The sequence below is a fragment of the Microtus pennsylvanicus genome, chromosome 8 (genome assembly GCF_037038515.1).
Source record: "Microtus pennsylvanicus isolate mMicPen1 chromosome 8, mMicPen1.hap1, whole genome shotgun sequence".
Taxonomy (NCBI): Eukaryota; Metazoa; Chordata; class Mammalia; order Rodentia; family Cricetidae; genus Microtus; species Microtus pennsylvanicus.
This window is the reverse complement of record NC_134586.1, coordinates 59,097,488-59,114,192: the sequence shown is the minus strand read 5'-3', so window position 1 is coordinate 59,114,192 and position 16,705 is coordinate 59,097,488. Positions and strand designations below refer to the sequence as shown.

At 49.2% G+C, this 16,705-nt stretch overlaps 1 protein-coding gene across 1 annotated transcript in view; it reads right to left on the bottom strand.

Moving 5' to 3' along the window:
* Antxr1 (ANTXR cell adhesion molecule 1) overlaps positions 1-16,705 on the bottom strand; it is a 191,244-nt gene that overhangs the window by 29,161 nt on the left and 145,378 nt on the right. Inside the window, exon 17 of the mRNA XM_075983580.1 lies at positions 15,799-15,879. Coding sequence (XP_075839695.1) covers positions 15,799-15,879 — 81 coding nt within the window. The remainder of the gene's footprint in view (positions 1-15,798; positions 15,880-16,705) is intronic.

Sequence of the window (16,705 nt, the reverse complement as noted above, 5' to 3'; positions counted from 1 at the left end):
TGTCTGTAAGTGTGCATGTGTCTGTAAGTGTACATATGTCTGTAAGTGTGCATGTGTGCATATGTCTGTAAGTGTGCATGTGTCTGTAAGTGTACATATGTCTGTAAGTGTGCATGTGTGCATATGTCTGTAAGTGTGCATGTGTGTGCATATGGCTATAAGTGTACTTGTGTGCATATGACTGTAAGTGTAAATGTGTGTGCATATAAGTGTACATGTGTGTGCATATGACCATAAGTGTACGTGTGAGCAAGGAGAGCTGCAATTGAGTTGACCTTTCTTCATGCCCTATCCCAGCACTCACGGGCGCTGTTCCCTGTTGGCACCTGAGCTGTAGCCACTGGGTTGTTGCTTGTAAAAGTCCTGGGGAATGTGGATTAGAAACCAGCCCCTGACACCCAGGCCCTAGCTCTTTCCACGAACCAACTTGGAAGGCTGACTTAGGTGTTGCTCTGACACCCTGGAATGGAATTTATGCATATGCATGAAAGGAATACATCTGGGCACTTAATGGACTGCTGGAGACAGGAGTCGGGGACCCACCCAGCTTGGACTTCCATAGGACCAGCTCTGCCAGGGTGGAGCCCTGGCACGCTGGCCTGTGCAGAAGGTAACCACGTCAGCAGAAGTTGAGACTCCCTTGGGGGCGTCTGTCTGTTTAGTCTCGTTGACAACATGTTTTTTGTTCGCATTTGAAAAACTGAATGAACGGGAATAAAATTCTGGCCCCTTTAAGGTGCCAGGTTTGCTAAAAGGAATGGCCATTTGAGTACGCCTTAGAAGCACGAAGCTGGTGTGGGACACTTTTTGCGTCTCCTTCTCCGGCGGCCGGCCATCTGGCTGAGAAGGAGGCTGTGGATTGCCCAGCCAACCCTGAGAAGCAAAGCTCCAGTCAGCCACGTAGGTGCACTCTGGTCCAAATTGCTTTGGGCCTCGGCTCTGAGAAAGGCAGGCCCAGGCTTTAGCCTTTTGCAGCAGCAGCAGCAGCTCATGGTTGGTCTCTTTGTATTGCTCAGGTAATTACTTTTCATATTTAGTACCACTGTAAACTGTAGGTTAGACTGCCTATAAAATCCACATGAATCAATACTTGGGCTATCCTCGTAATAGTATACATATGCATATCTTTATTTAAAAGTTCTGTTTATGGTGAGGGTCATGGCATTAGCACACCCACCCCTTAGAGCCGGTGCCCTGCAAATGTGCCCTGCTCGTCAGTAGAGCATGGCGCGAAGCCAACTCCACTCTGAGCAGTGGAGCTGGCTGGTTCTATGAGAACCTCATGGGCCCTTTCTGTCACACAGCAGTGAAGCCTGCTTTCCCTGGGCTCTGCCTCCCAGCTAGGCTCGACAGAAGTCTAAGATCCTGGGGATTCTCTTTCCTCTCGAAGCACTCAGTTCTTCTCTCACTCCTTCCTACCGCTCCCAGCTCCTTCCTTCTTACTGCCTTCCCCCTCCTCTGCCTCAAGAAGAACTTCCTGGATGCCACCATATTCCAGGTGTCAGAGACAGAAAGAGCGGAAGCCTCACCCAACCCTAAGCAAGCGTGACCTGAAGCAACATGAAGATGGTTCTGAGGCACAAAGATCTCGAACAACTGGACCCAACCAGCAAAGCTTTTGAGAGATGAGGGGACTCCAGCCACACAGGTCTGTGGGCTGAAGCAGGGCCACAGGGTGCAGTCTCCCCAGAGCCAAGCTGATGGGCTAACTATGGAACTCCGCAATTGTCAGAGCGCCTTCCACAGAGCGCCAGTCTCAAGGGACTCTCTGTGATAACAGAAATTACCTACTTAGGAAGCGCTGCATGGTGGGTTTTCCTCTTTGCCCACCAGCTTATTAAAGCATTTTGGAAGGGAGGGAGGGAGGAAGGGAGAGAGAGAATATTAACTCTATCAAGTGCAGCATCCACAAATTTATTTGATACCTGTGACCAACTGTAAAACAGGTGTTCAGGAAAACAGCTTGTGTGGGCAGACGGTGGGAGCCAGAGATAGACTCGGGTGGAGTAAATGGAGTTCACTGACCTGAGGCGCAGAGGCTCCCTGGGGTCCAAGAGGGGAGGGTGTGGAGTGGACACAGATGTCCTTCACACCTGCAGCACGGCTCATCCCTTTCCCTCTTCCAGGAAGAAGCGGGCTGTGCTGGCCCCATGCAGAAGGGTGAGCCCTCATTCCTCCACACTGAGTGCATCCACAGCCCTTGGGTATTACCGAAGCTCAGTGCACACGCCAAGGAATTGTTTGAGCTGGCCCGAGGAGGGGCGGCAATGCACACGGAGCACACACAGCCTGCCACGTCTGCTGACCCTCCCTGCTGCCTTTGTTTAGCCAAAGCCTGCGCACAGGCCTCCAAGGGCAAACTTGGGCCGCACCTCCTCTCATAACTCCTACAGCTAGGCCTTGCGCTGACCTTAGTTCTTCCTCCACCCATGGGCTATCTCTCTCCTCATCTTTTTTAAAAAGATGATTTATTTTATGTGTAAGGGTGTTCACCTGCACATACACACGTGCACTATGTACCAGAGGAGGGCACCAGATCCCCTGGTTAGAGATGGCTGTGAGCTGCCAGGTGGGTGCTGGGAACTGATCCAGGGTCCTAGGTAAGAGCATCAAGTGCTTTTAACCGTTGAGCCATCTTTCCAGCCACTCTCTCCTCATCTTACTGTCAGGGCTAAGCAACCACTTTCTGATACAACACCTGGTCCTTAAGTACAATTATCCTCCATGTCCCCTGCTTAAGCGTTCGGCCTCAGGGTGTGCTGTGTGCTCTGGTCACCAGCCAGTGTGATAACCAATATTTGGTTTTCAAATGGGATCTGGGTAAGTGGGCAACGGGACATACAAACAGCCCATCTTCCTGCCAGCAAAAACGAGGACAGAAGACTAGAACCCCTTTGTTTTGATCTCTACAGAGATGAGTTTGGGTACCAGAGTCTCAGAGTTTACCACAGATAATCTTCCTCAGGTCAGTTAAGAAGTCAACAGCTCCAGGACAATGAGTTAACAAGAAAAACCAAAGGGCACACACCTTCAGCCTGGCTCCTCCTACTTTTCAGGTGTTTCTACGGTGGGAGGACTAGACAACCCAGGACTGAATGTCTAGGGAAAGACACTGCAGGAAAGAAAGGGGGGCCAGGAGGCATTCCGGTGTCTAGAGAGGTGAGCCATCCATCAGTTGGTCTCTCCACATACTGCCAGGATCTGTCCATTTCTGTCCATTTCTGCCGGTGCATGCTGGCTCACGACCACGGCCCGCACCCAGCATGTGTGCTGGTCTCTTCTCTTAACTCCTAGTTTCCACTCTAATTTCCATGTAATTGGTCTTTCTCTTTGTCAGCATCCAGAGAAGTCTAGAGTTAAGTGACATTTCTGCTAGCCCTTTGCTCTAGCCGCTTTCATGTGCCATAGGGGACAAGCCACACAACCACCCTGGCTCAGGAACCCTGCCTGCCGGGTCCCTGGCTTCGCCTCCCTGCCCCTGCCTACTCGCGCCACTGCCCTTGCATTTGCCAGCAAGCCTAGCTCTCTCTTTCTAGCCTTGCAAGCTTTGCCCAGCTGTCCTGATCGTGACACAGTGTGTTCCTTTCTGTCGCCCAGAGCTCGTCTTCAACGTCCCCTCTTTAGTGAGGGTTCCTCTGCCCCCCTGGGCTAGACACCCATTCTCCTCCCGCCCATCACACTGTCCTGACTCTTAGTGTCGCACACAGCTGGGTGCTGTGCACCTAGGGTTGGACTTCAGGGAAGGACCACACTGCTCACCGATGCTGGGCACCATCATAAATGCACATTGAAGGAGTCAACTCTGGTCCTTCTTGTTTTTGTTTTTGTTCTTTAGGGACAAGGCTTCCCTGTGTAGCATTGACTGTTCTGGAACTCACTCTGTAGACCAGACTGGCCTTGAACTCAGAAATCCACCTGCCTCTGCTTGTGGAGTGCTGAGATTAAAGGAGTGCAACACCACCTCCTGGCTAATTCTTCCTTTGGTCAGCTGTATGCAAATGTTTTAAAACCTTCTGCAGAGTGAGTTCCCGCTGCATAAAATGGGGATGAGAATACCTACATCACAGAGCAAGAGGAGGTGAACCATAGTCGATGGCTCTACAAACACAGCTCTCGCTGCTACTCAAGGCGCATGAATTTCCTTTTGGCAAAAAGGAGATACTTGCTTTCTAGGACAGATTTTGAAGACAAAATAGAGCACAGGCCATAGAGATGTACAAGGTATAAAGCAGTTTTCACAGGTTACATGCGCTTTCTTCTCCGTGTGGTGGGGGGGGAAGGGCTTCTGGCTGGGACCAAGGATGAGTAGGAACTGACCAGAAAAGCAAAGTCACACAGGACTCAGCAGAAATCTGGGAAGGGAGGTGGAAATTCTGGGATTCTCATTGTGCCCTCAGAGGACAACCAGTGGCGAGGTTAAAATCCTGTCATGTTACCTAGGCTGTCTCGACCCGTGTCATCCCATGGAGACATGACAGGGGCCATGGCTTCGGCCTCCACTCTGCTAGTAGTCAGCATTCATAAAACATACAGAGAACAGACAAAATTCATTTAGATAATGTTGTACCAAACCTCATACACCCGTCCAATGTGTCTACCGCTGACGGTGCAGGGCACATGTCCCCACTGACCCGACAGCCATGCTCAGGTGCTGTCTTTATTTTTATCTTTAAAAAATTCGATTATGTGTATATGTGTGCTGTTTGTAAGTGTTTTGTGTACACATGTGTAGGTGCCTGCTGAAGGCATCATAATACCCCTTGGAACAGGAGTTACAGGTGTCTGTAAGCAGCATACCATGGATTCTGGGAATGAACTCTGGTCCTCTGCAAGAGCCTCAAGTGCTCTTAACTGTGGAGCTTTAGCCTCACAAGTAATTTTTAAAATATGAATCTATCTACTTACTGTGAAGATATTTTGTTTGTGATCTAACAAATAAAGCTTGCCTGAAGATCAGAGTGTGGAGCTAAGGCACCACTTAGCCATAAAGACCAGGCAGTGGTGGCACACACTTTAATCCCAGCACTCAGGAGGCGGAGGCAGAGGGATCTCTGTGAGTTCAAGGTCACCCTGGCTACACAAAATTTGATCCAGTCTAAAAGAGAAACAGCTAGGAGGTGATGGCTCACACATTTAATCCCTATACTTGGGAGTCACACACCTTTAATCTCAGCACTAGGGAGGAGGAGAAAGGATGGGATATGGCTGGGCAGAGAGATTAATATAAGGCAGGAGGAGACAGGAGCTCATTGCATTCAGTCTGAGGATCCGTGGAGACAGGGTTTTGCCCACTTTGATCTGAGGACTTGGTAGAGGTAAAAAGTCCATTTAGTGGCTGACTCCTTTACTTCTCTGATCTTTCAGCATTTACTTCAATATCTGACTCTGGGTTTTTATTATTAAGACCAATTAGAATTAGCTCTACAATTTACCTACCTATGTGCCCAGCTTCTGGGCGTGGTGACTAGGGAGATTATTTACTTAAACCCAAACACTGTTTTCTTCCTGTAGCCTCAGTAGTTCTGGAGAGATTCATTGAAAGTTGTTTCTCCATGGAGAAACAATTTTCTTGCCAATGGTTTACAAAGCTCAAGGATTTTAATAGTCGAACTGTTCCCAGTGAGACAAAAATCAAAGTTGGAAATGGATGAGAACGGAACATGCTGTCAAAGGAATGGGCTGCAGAGAGCAAGAGAACTGTTATAGAATGGAGGCTGAAAACGCTGGCCCGCCTTTGACTCATAAATCTACTAGCAGCCTACTCTTGGACACAGACTGGGTGAGCTTTACGGGGACAGAGCTCTCAGCCTGGTGGTGGTAACACTGATGGCCAAGGCATGTTCGTCATCACTGGTGTCTAGGAAATCTGAGTCTATGGGCCATGTTTCTGGTGAACCCCCCCAGGCAGTCCGGCTCTTCCGAAAACCTCCGTGCAGCTTACCAGTGGCATTGTATTGGGATGCTAGTGTGCCGTCCACCACAGTTGAGGCCCTTTTTTTGTCAGGAGGCCGTTTGAGCCCTTGGCAAACTCATTTTCTAGCACAGCCCCACCCCCGCAGAGGGCCTGGCACAGATCAGGGGAGGCAGCCTAGAGCGCAGTGAAGACTGGGGGTTCGGGAGCTTCCGTGGTTTTGTGTGCTGGTTTTAGGGGTGTCTGAAAGCATTGAAGGTGGCCCTGGTTCTGAAGTTGCCTTGGCCTGGGTGAGGACACACAACATGGTGGGTATTGAGCTGCTAGACCCTAAGCCTTGGGGTCACCTGTTCCTCCCAAACCTGAGAAACCCAACCTAGGCTGGCCAGAACTTCTTCCCGGATGGGAGGAGAAAAGAGTCACTGTCCTGCAGAGGATCAGGCCCCTTGTGGACTGTGGACTTGTTGTCGGGCCCGTGTTCTTGGGGACACCGCTGAGGCTGTTTTTCCCGACTGGCATTTAGAATTTCCCGGTGGGATTATGTATATGGCAAAGTCCACACAAGACTCATAAGGCCATGCGCAGAATGGAGCCCAGAGTCAGGGACTCAAAACAATGGCTGGTGCAGCTGCTAGAGCCACATCACCCAGGGGGCAGCTCAGCCCGATGCTGGGTGAACTCAGAAATAGAGGAGATGCTGAAGTCTAGAGGTGAGCACCCCAGGGCTAACTCTCATCGCTGTGGGCTCTAAATGTGGCTTTGTTTGTAGAAGTATGGGCCAAAAAGGGTAAACACTAGGTAGTAGAAATTCATTCTTAGGATACAAAGTCAGAACAAACTTAAGTAAGTCATATTAGGAGCTGACATCAACAAAAATGTCAGTAGTGGTTATAATGAACATTCTGTGTTTTAATGACCTCATACCCAGAGCTCGTGACCTCAGGGGACCGTGTGAGAGTCTCTCCTTGGCTTGCTACAAAAATGCAGACTCTTATAAAAGGGGGGTGTCACAAAAGACTTCCCCAGAACAAGAAACAGTGTGAGCTATTTCCTCAGAGTAGCTGGGGAAAATGAAAAGGAAATATGATTGTGATCTCTTCCTTCACAGGCCAGTCAGCTCTTACAGGGAAGGGCAGATTGAGAAACAGCGGCACCATGGCCTATGCTGGAGGTCCAGGAGGCAGAAAGCGCTGTCGCTGTCCCTGAGCAGAGGGGCAGGATAGGATCCTAGAGGTGTGAATTCCAAGAGTGCCCGGAGGATCTCCAGGGATTAAGGGCGGAGAGCAGAGCCCGGAGTGGAGTGTGCCTCTCCTTTCCCCTCAGTGCCCACCTCCAGCTCCACTCCAACCCGGGCCCCACACAGGCTATTCTCTCTAGACAGAAGGCCATCGCCATTCTTCACTGCAAGTTCATCCTTTATGTCAAACTCTTCCCTCGGACCCTGGCTTTGGTTAGCTCTCCCTTATTCCACGGTCTCAGGGAACCCCAAACTCCCTCTTACACTGTTTACCATTTGGAATTGTGATTCTGTGAACTTTCCCGACTATATTTCATTGTGCGCTGCCTGAGGCAGGGGCTGCCCTGGCTCCCGCTGGCTCAGCTGCTTGGCTTGGAGCCTGCCAGAGAGGAAGGAGTTGTTTGTTGATAAATGGATATGCTCTGTCCTGGACAGGGCTGCTGCAAGAGTGAAGAGGGCAAGAATAAGAAAATAGAGATGCAGATTCCAAAAATAAGAAGGTAGAAATAAGGAAATATAAATTGTGAGTCAAGGAGAATGAGCGCAGACTGTCAGCAGCTCTCAGCAGCTTAAGGATTTACTGTTAAAAGTGGGTTACTTTGCTTTACAAATAGCTCTGTCTGCAAGGCTGAAGTGGCCTCCTGAAAACTGAGGGTTGCTCCACAAACTGAAAGTTAGCCCTAAGATAACACCCCAGCCATCCATGATCAGCAATGGACATGGGCTGAGTTAACCTTTAAGCGGTGGGACATACGCGACTTTTCGGTTGTGCATCTTCCCATACCCTTCCCTGCTATGCAAAACTGGCAGTGTCAGGGGAGGTGCAGAGCCTTGGTAAACACTGTCAGGGAACGCCAGGGCAAAACAATGGACTAAATACAGACACTAGTTTAACTGAAAAACTCTGTTAATGGAAATTGTAAAAGAGACAAGTTGTATCTGAGTTTTACCTAGAGATTGTAGAAATTCCTTTGTTCATGCGTGATGCTTGTTGCTTCTTGCTATAAAAAAGGGGAGTTCGGAAACTCCCTTGCCATAGCCTTACAAGTCCATCTCTAGCTGCGCTCTCAGCTAGCTGATAAGCTTTTTGTGCCCCATGGAGATTTAATTTTTTTTTAATTTTTATTTTCTTTTCCTGGAATAAAGTTTACTTCTGGTTTAATAGACTTCGGTGGTCTGTCCCTATCTTTGTGCCACCCCCATGGACCCAACAAGAGAACCAGGGAGAACCAGGGAGAACAAGGGAACCAGGGAGAGAAAAAGATGATGTGTAGTCTGGAAGGATAGCAAATGGGCCATCAGCAGGAAGGGTGCATTAGACAGGGTATAAAACAGAAGGTACCAGAAGGAAGGGGGACCGGAAGGACTTCCCTCTGTCTTCCAAAACTGGTCCAGTTTTTCTTCTTTTCAACATATGAACACAAGCCCATTCCTTCCTGTAGAGGCCGGATTATACAAGCCATATTCCTACATGGTAAGACAGTTAAAATTCTGAGCGGCCTGGCAAGGCACAGTTTGCACCCTCCACACAGAAGGTGGTCGCGTAGCCTTTGATAATGAGACAACCTGATGCCATCCTAAGCAAGTGGTCAGGATGCTAATGTCCTTCTGTTCCTTCTAATGTAATTTGGGAGGTCGCCTGGGGAAGAGAGGTTTTTCAGTCTGTGTGACAGAGCAGGCATAGATAGGAGACAAAATGGGCATAGACAGGCAGACCCTGACTTAAGACATTCTCCCTGCTACCTAGGAAACAGAATGCTAATGAACTTCCCCCTCAGTTTATGTTTTGGAGGATAAATGTGGGTGATTTTTCAGAATGTGAACTCGGGATTTCATGAAGGATCCTTGAAACTCCCTCCCGATATAGCCATGTGAGTTGAGTTTTCATTCCCACACCTCCACTCTGGTAAGAGAAATGATTTTAAGGGGAAGATTCCAGAAGGACTGGGCAGTGCAGGACGGCTGGATTCTACTTGTGCCGTTTTGACTAATGTCCTCTGTGATTTGAACAGTTGCAGGGGCCTTAAGCCCCATCTTATCTGCAAGAGACCAGAGTAAGGCAGTGTTGGGGACCATGTGAGATGCTGTACTTGGGTGACTGGGGGTCTCCCGGCACCTGTCTAGCTCTCAACTCCAAAATGAATGGACTGGGATACATGGTTTGACAGCCAGCCCCTCCTTGAAACTGAGGGTCAGATTGAGGTGACATATGGTCATGGAAACACAACACAAAATGGGCTGTGTGGGCCATTCATAGCAGCCTGGCTTGTTCCATAGAGAGTTCTGGAAATCCAATTCCCAAGTCAGGGGTTGCCACCTATGATCCAACCTTTAGCCAGAGCAGAGCTTCCTGTCAGTGATTCCTGACTGAGACCCATCACAGAGGCCAGCATGTTCTAGACAGGACTTTTCAGTGACATCAGCTGAAGGATACCAGAGAGCTAAGTTGCTAGACACAAGTATTTTTGGATGAAGCATCAAGCTTTCAGAATTACTATGCACTTGGGTGAAATTTTGGCCCTAAGGTCAAGCCCCATTTCCCTCAAGAACCATTGGAAGAAAACAAACAAACGAACAACAACAGAAACACATGAGACAGAGAATTTGAAGGGTGTTTTCTGACTCAGTCTCTATCATTTGCTTCCTCCCTATTTACTGTTTGCAGCCTGAAGCTAGAAATCGACATTCTGTTGTTGCAGCTGCTGGGGAGATGAGGCAACGTGAGCTAGAAGTCCAGGGAGGAGCTGGGAGGAGGATGAAGAGGAAGAGAGTATGAGCACACTTGTGGGAGAGGAGTGTTTTAATAAGGGGGCTGGAAGAGAAGGAAAAAGGGGGTAGCGACAGAGAGCCGCAGCATGCAGTAGCCTTCACGGTCAGAGATGCTCACTACCGTGGAAGGAAGTCGGCACAGAAAAACCAAAGATGGAATACTTTATAGTCAACTTTGGGCTTGACTTCTCTGAAGAAAGTTAACCTTGCACGTTTTGTGTGCAGTCTGGTTTTTGCTGTGGGGAGAGAATGTTTTGATCTTGTTCTTTCTAAACTCAGGAAAGTAAGCCAAGAATTCCAAGTACTTGTCCCCCCCTCCAGAGACAGAGGGAAAGATTTCCAAGGGTGAAAACCCAAGCCATCCTCCTGAGAATTCGGCTTCCTGAGGACATCCCATGCCAAAGTAAATCACACCCTCTAGGAACAGTTCCCATAATTTGCATTTTTTTCCTTTTTTCTTAAATGACCCACTTCTCACAAAGGTTTGTAAGAGTCAGGAGCCAGCTGTCAACAAATTGGATTTTTGTTTTAGATGCTCAGACACCTGCCGAAGGTCTCAGGATGCCTATTTAGTTGCAGCCAACACACACGTGTTGTCTTCTGTGCAAGAAAAACTTGACTTTCACTTAGATAACAAGATTCTTTTCGCTGTTGTTGTTTTTTAGGACAGAGTATTACTATGTAGCCCTGACTACACACTAATAGTCCTGGAACTCTCTACGTAGACCAAGCTTGCCTTGAACTCAGAGATCTATCTGCCTCTGTCCCCTGAGTGCTGGGATTAAAGGTCTGTGCACCATAACACCGAATTCAGACACTACGATTCTTCTCACAATTGTTGACTGGAAATTAGGAAAATAATTTATCCCTCTCTGCCCCTGTGCGTAATCCACAGCAGTGCGCCCTTCCATGCAGAATGAGTCCTCCCTAACGTCATCCCTCTCTGCCACTGTGCGTAAACCACAGCAGTGTGCCTTTCCATCCAGAACGAGTCCTCCCTAAAGTCATCCCTCTCTGCCACTGTGTGTAAACCAGTGCAAAAAACAACAGTGTGCCCTTCCTTAAGCAAAATTACGAACATAACTTGCTTACATTAGTAGGACTTGCCACTGTCCCTGGCGGGGGTCCTGTGACCATTACCCCTCATGCCTCACTATCCTCCACTCTACCTGGCATCTCCTTGAAGTCTTACTTGAAGATCTTCTCCCAAGAGCTTCTCTCAGACCCCTTCTGAGCTCAGACGTTATATACAGCAGCCAGTTTTGACTCCAGAGCAGACAAGATGCTTTTCTGGGAGTTTCAGCCACATCTCAGAGTCGCTCCAACCAGGTTGTGCTGGGGGACCTGCCTGTTTGTTCCCACTCCCACGCAGTGAGTGTCACGGAATACCCAGCACTACTGGGTGTTCTGCGGAATGAGGGGAGGAACTCAGAGGACTGAATGTGTGGTTAGATCTAGAAGCCCTGAGGTCATTCTTTTGATCCTCTTTCCAGCTGTGCCTGCTGAGAGCTGAGCCCTGGTCCCCATCTTTATGTGAATGGATGTTACATGTGCCGGCCCCACATCACCATGAATGTTTCTGTGTTTCTGTAACCATTTTCAGTTAGAGCAGTGACCATACACCAAACTCCAATGCCAGAACGAAGTGCTACTCCATTGGGCATCACTAGTGCACATCCTGGAAATGGATCTTTTGTGGGGGTACCACAGATGTTTGATTGATGGGAAGGAGCCATGGAAAGATGAAAAAGAGGGAATGCAGGCCTCATGAAGGAGAAGAGACAAGAAGATGAGGCAGGCATGCTTGCCCATGTCAATGCATGGTACTGGAGGCTCACCTGTTCAGAAAGTCCCTGGGATGGACAACTTACTCAGCTCTTTCTTTTCTCTGTGACAGCGCAGACACAGAGCCCACATAAGCAACCTTGGTCCCTCGTTGCGAACAGCTGTGCAGAAGACAGCCCTGGGGCTGGAGCTCAGATTGCTCAACCTCCAGGGCTGGCTGTGCTGACATTCACGAGCGGCAGACATTGTTTACATACATTTACGTGTGCGTTTCCTCAGATCTATTCTGGATGCAAGGAGTTCCCAGTCTACAAAACAAGCTCCGAGTGTGTTGTGTGCAGGGAGTAATGGAATGTACCAGTCCCTGATGCCAGATCTGAGAGCAACCAAGGAGCTAAAAACAAAACAAAGGTCTAGCTCCATGGGTCATCCAGCAGCACGTGAGGGACTGGGGTTCATGCCGGGGCAGACAGAAGGGGGTGAGGCTTAGGCTGTGGAGAGCAGCACTGACTTCCATCCACAGAGACTCAAGATGGGGTCATCCTCCTTACCCCGAAACAACCACAACATCAGCAGCCAGAATCTAGACTTGGCCTCCCTTCCTGGGAGGAAAAAGACTGTGACTTGTCCACTTGCTGCATACCTATGACACTCTCTGAGTTTCAGAATGTGGAGACTTGCCTTTAAATTGTTTCCGATAGGAGAAGATGACATTTTGTGGAACCATTTTACTCGTTCTCAGCCCTGGATCCTGTTAGTACAGTCCAGAGAGCCCAGACCGTAGCCAGAGCGATTGAAAAGAATCACCGGAGCGGGAGCCATGTGCCTTGAATCCGGCCTGGAAATCACTACATGCCATCCACCCTTTCTTACCTAATAATGTGTTTGGGATTAGTGATCTAGGCACAGGATCTGGCTAGGGAGACTTCTTGGCAGCGGATCAGGGCTTATTATTTCTTATTAAGCTAGGTAAGATATTCTGCACCAAGGCCATGGGTCACGTGGAAATTTAGGAAGAGATGACTCAGCAGTCGGGTATGTATGGAAATCTTGTTAAAATCCAGGCTCTCAGGGTTGGGGTTGGGGGGCTCTGATGGCACTGAGTTCAGTTATCTCCTTGGCTCTAAGTGTGAACCCCAGTCCTGCAGTTAGTGTTATCTGGAGTCACCTTAGAAATGCTAATTCCCAGTCTTGCCCATTAGTGACTGAGTGGGAAGCTCTGAGATGGGGCCCAGGAACCTGTTAAAGTTTCAAAGTGATTCTGAAGCCTGCCCACCCCTGAGAACCACTGATCTGTTCCGGGAATCCCCAGCCGATGTACCTTGTTTTATTCCTGTGTGCTAACCTTAGTTACTGAAGAAAGTGTCTTTGGAAAAGTCAGCCTTAAAACTCAGTAGAAAAGTGGATCAATAGAGCTGAAGAGATGGCTCAATGGTTAAGAATATTTGTGCTTGCTGAGGACCTGGGTTCAGTTCCTACCATCCATGTCAAGCTTCTGGCAACTTTCTGTAACTCTAGCTCCAGGGGATCTGATGCTCCTCTATGGGCACCCCCCACACACATACAGATATTCTCCATGCATACATTAATTGAAAAAATAAATCTTAAAGGTGGATCAAAAGATAACAGGAGAAAGAAAAAAAGGAGCATCTGCAAAATTGTCCCACCAAATGAGCTTGTATCAGACAGCTGACTTTCCTGAGTCCATTGAATCTGCTGAAGACGCTGACAGGAAGGCAAATTTATGTAAATTTTTAGGGGCTGTGACTGGAATGCCATCGACAGCCTCAACAGTCGAGAGCTGGACACTTAACAGCAATAGAGAAGCAGGACCATTGGAGAGACAGCAAGGTCCTAGCAGGTTCAGGGAACAGTGAGCTCCACGCAGCTGGCGTCAGGAGTTGACCAAGGAATGAGGGCGAACAGCAGATGAAACAGAAAGGGAGACTTTTTTTGGTCAATCCAAACATTGGAGTTTTCTTCTCTTTTCCTTTTCTTCTCTCTCTCTCTCTCTCCCTCTCTCTCTCGTTCTTTTCTATTTCTTGCATGTCAGACGTCAAGAAGGACACACTGAAGGCTTTGTTTTAGAAACTTTAGAAGGGCACTCAGTGACTGTTTACTGGAAGCAGGGATTGGCACAAGCAAGGGATCCCCCGCTTCCCCTTGCTTAGTAAACTTTTAAAAATGTTAGGATGCTGGGTATAACAAATGGTCCCTGGCTTGCTATTAAGTGGTCCTGTCACTTTCCCTTCCACACCGACCTAGGGATTCCCTGGTGGGATTCAAGGAGCCATGGGCTGTGAGCCTTCCCAGGCGGGGAAGCAGCCAGGCCTGTCCTGTGCTCAGCTCGGAGGTAACAGGCTCAAGTTTCCATAGCCCTTGCAGTGTTGGGCTGGCCCTAAATCTGTCTGTCCTTCCAGGTATGTTGATTGGAGAAGGGGACAGGAGAAGGGGAGGAGCTGTCAGGCTCCTGGAATACAGCACTCTGAAGCAGCTCAGAGTGTGGCTGAGACTTCTGTTTTTGTTTTGCTTTAGAGGAAAATTCAGAACCTGTGACTCTTGTTCACAGGCACATGGCTGGTGGGAGTGACTTGGAGTTGATGGAAAATGTGGTCAGGCCCATAAATCTTGTACAGTCATCACCACAGGTCTGTAGGGAGTGAGCGTCCTGGGGTTATGCAAAACAAAGTCGGGAGGAGGGTGGCATACCACAGAGGTCTTTTCTGCGCGAGAACTCTCTTAGGCATAATGTGGGGGTTCTTAGCTTCAGACACACCTGTGGGGGTTCTTAGCCTCAGACACACCTGTGGGGGTTCTTAGCCTCAGACACACCTGTGGGGGTTCTTAGCCTCAGACACACCTGTGGGGTTCTTAGCCTCAGACACACCTGTGGGGGTTCTTAGCCTCTCAGCACACCTGTGGGGGTTCTTAGCCTCAGACACACCTGTGGGGGTTCTTAGCCTCTCAGCACACCTGTGGGGGTGGTTCTTAGCCTCAGGCACACCTGTGGGGGTTCTTAGCCTCTCAGCACACCTGTGGGGGTTCTTCGCCTCTCAGCACACCTGTGGGGGTTCTTAGCCTCTCAGCACACCTGTGGGGGTTCTTCGCCTCTCAGCACACCTGTGGGGGTTCTTAGCCTCTCAGCACACCTGTGGGGGTTTTAGCCTCTCAGCACGCCTGTGGGGGTTCTTAGCCTCAGGCACACCTGTGGGGGTTCTTAGCCTCAGACACACCTGTGGGGTTCTTAGCCTCAGACACACCTGTGGGGGTTCTTAGCCTCTCAGCACACCTGTGGGGGTGTTCTTAGTCTCAGGCACACCTGTGGGGGTGTTCTTAGCCTCAGGCACACCTGTGGGGGTGTTCTTAGTCTCAGGCACACCTGTGGGGGTGTTCTTAGTCTCAGGCACACCTGTGGGGGTGTTCTTAGCCTCAGGCACACCTGTGGGGGTTCTTAGCCTCAGACACCCCGAGGGACTATGTTGAGTAGGTTAACTGAGGTGGGAAAACCCACACTATGGGTGGACAGCCCAGGTCCTGGGGTCCTCCACAAGGAGAGGTGACCTGAGCACCAGCGTTCATCCCTGTCCACCTCTGGACTGTAGGTGCAATGTGACCAGCTGCGTGACTACTGCCCTTTTCTCCTAAATTGCTATTCACGTACTTATTCCAGTGTGTGTCTGCGTGTATTTATGCATACCACACACCTCTCCTGGGGTGCTGGCTCTGTGTCTCTCCAGTGGCCCGTGTCGATGAGGGCCACAGACGTCCCACTGGAGGCTGCCTGCTGCATGAGCCTACCTGGAGCTGTCACCCACTGCCTCCAGACTGCAATTCTCAAGTTCTAGGAAGCTAAATATGATATATTGCTATCAAAGTCCTTTTCAGAAAAGCAAACCCAACACAAGGTCTGGCAACAACCAGGATTTAAGAAGTTGGCATCTGGTTTGTCGGCGCAGGAGACAATAGCTGTAGTTGTGCACGAGCAGTTATTCTTGCACTACTAAAACAGAGGGAAAGGGAAAGAAGTGTGTGTGTGTGTGTGTGTGTGTGTGTGGTGTGTGTGTGTGTGTGTGGTGTGACCGCTAGCGCAGCCTACCGTGTCTCCCGGCTGTGGTCTCATCACGGACACTCGGTCATATCCCTTCCTTAGCAGAACCCACAAGGCATCGAGTTTTCCCTGAAACAAAACAAATACAAGAAGATTACATATAAAACCAGCCTGGTGGACAGCCGCTGTAGATATGAAGAAGGTTACATAGAAAACCAGCCTGGTGGACAGCCGCTGCAGATATGAAGAAAGTTACATAGAAAACCAGCCTGGTGGACAGCCGCTGCAGATATGAAGAAAGTTACATAGAAAACCAGCCTGGTGGACAGCCGCTGCAGATATGAAGAAGGTTACATAGAAAACCAGCCTGGTGGACAGCCGCTGCAGATATGAAGAAGGTTACATAGAAAACCAGCCTGGTGGACAGCCGCTGTAGATATGAAGAACTCCCCAGGTTCTCCCGCATGTTAGAAACAGAGCTTGGGCGACATGGTGAATGCAGGTTAGGGGCACTCCACCCTCAATGCGAGGGACACACTCTAAGAGCTGCAAGTAAGGTTGGGAAGATGATGCGGAGGATACACTGCTTGCCATACAAGCCTGAGGACCAAGGTGCAGATGCCTCCCACGGGTAAGTCATCCCGGTGCAGTGGAGGGCAGGCTGGCGAGTTTGACTAACTGATCTGCAAGTTCTAGGTTCGGCAAGAGAATCTGCCCTGATAATCAAGGTGGACAATGATTGAGAAAGACACTCAGTGCCAAATTCTGCCCACACGCACACACACAGACACACACGCATACACAGAGACACACACACATACACAGACACACACCCACAGACACATACATAGAGAATACATACATAGAGGCACACACAGAGACAGACAGATACACACAGACACACACACATACACAAACACACACCCACAGACACATACATAGAGAATACATACAT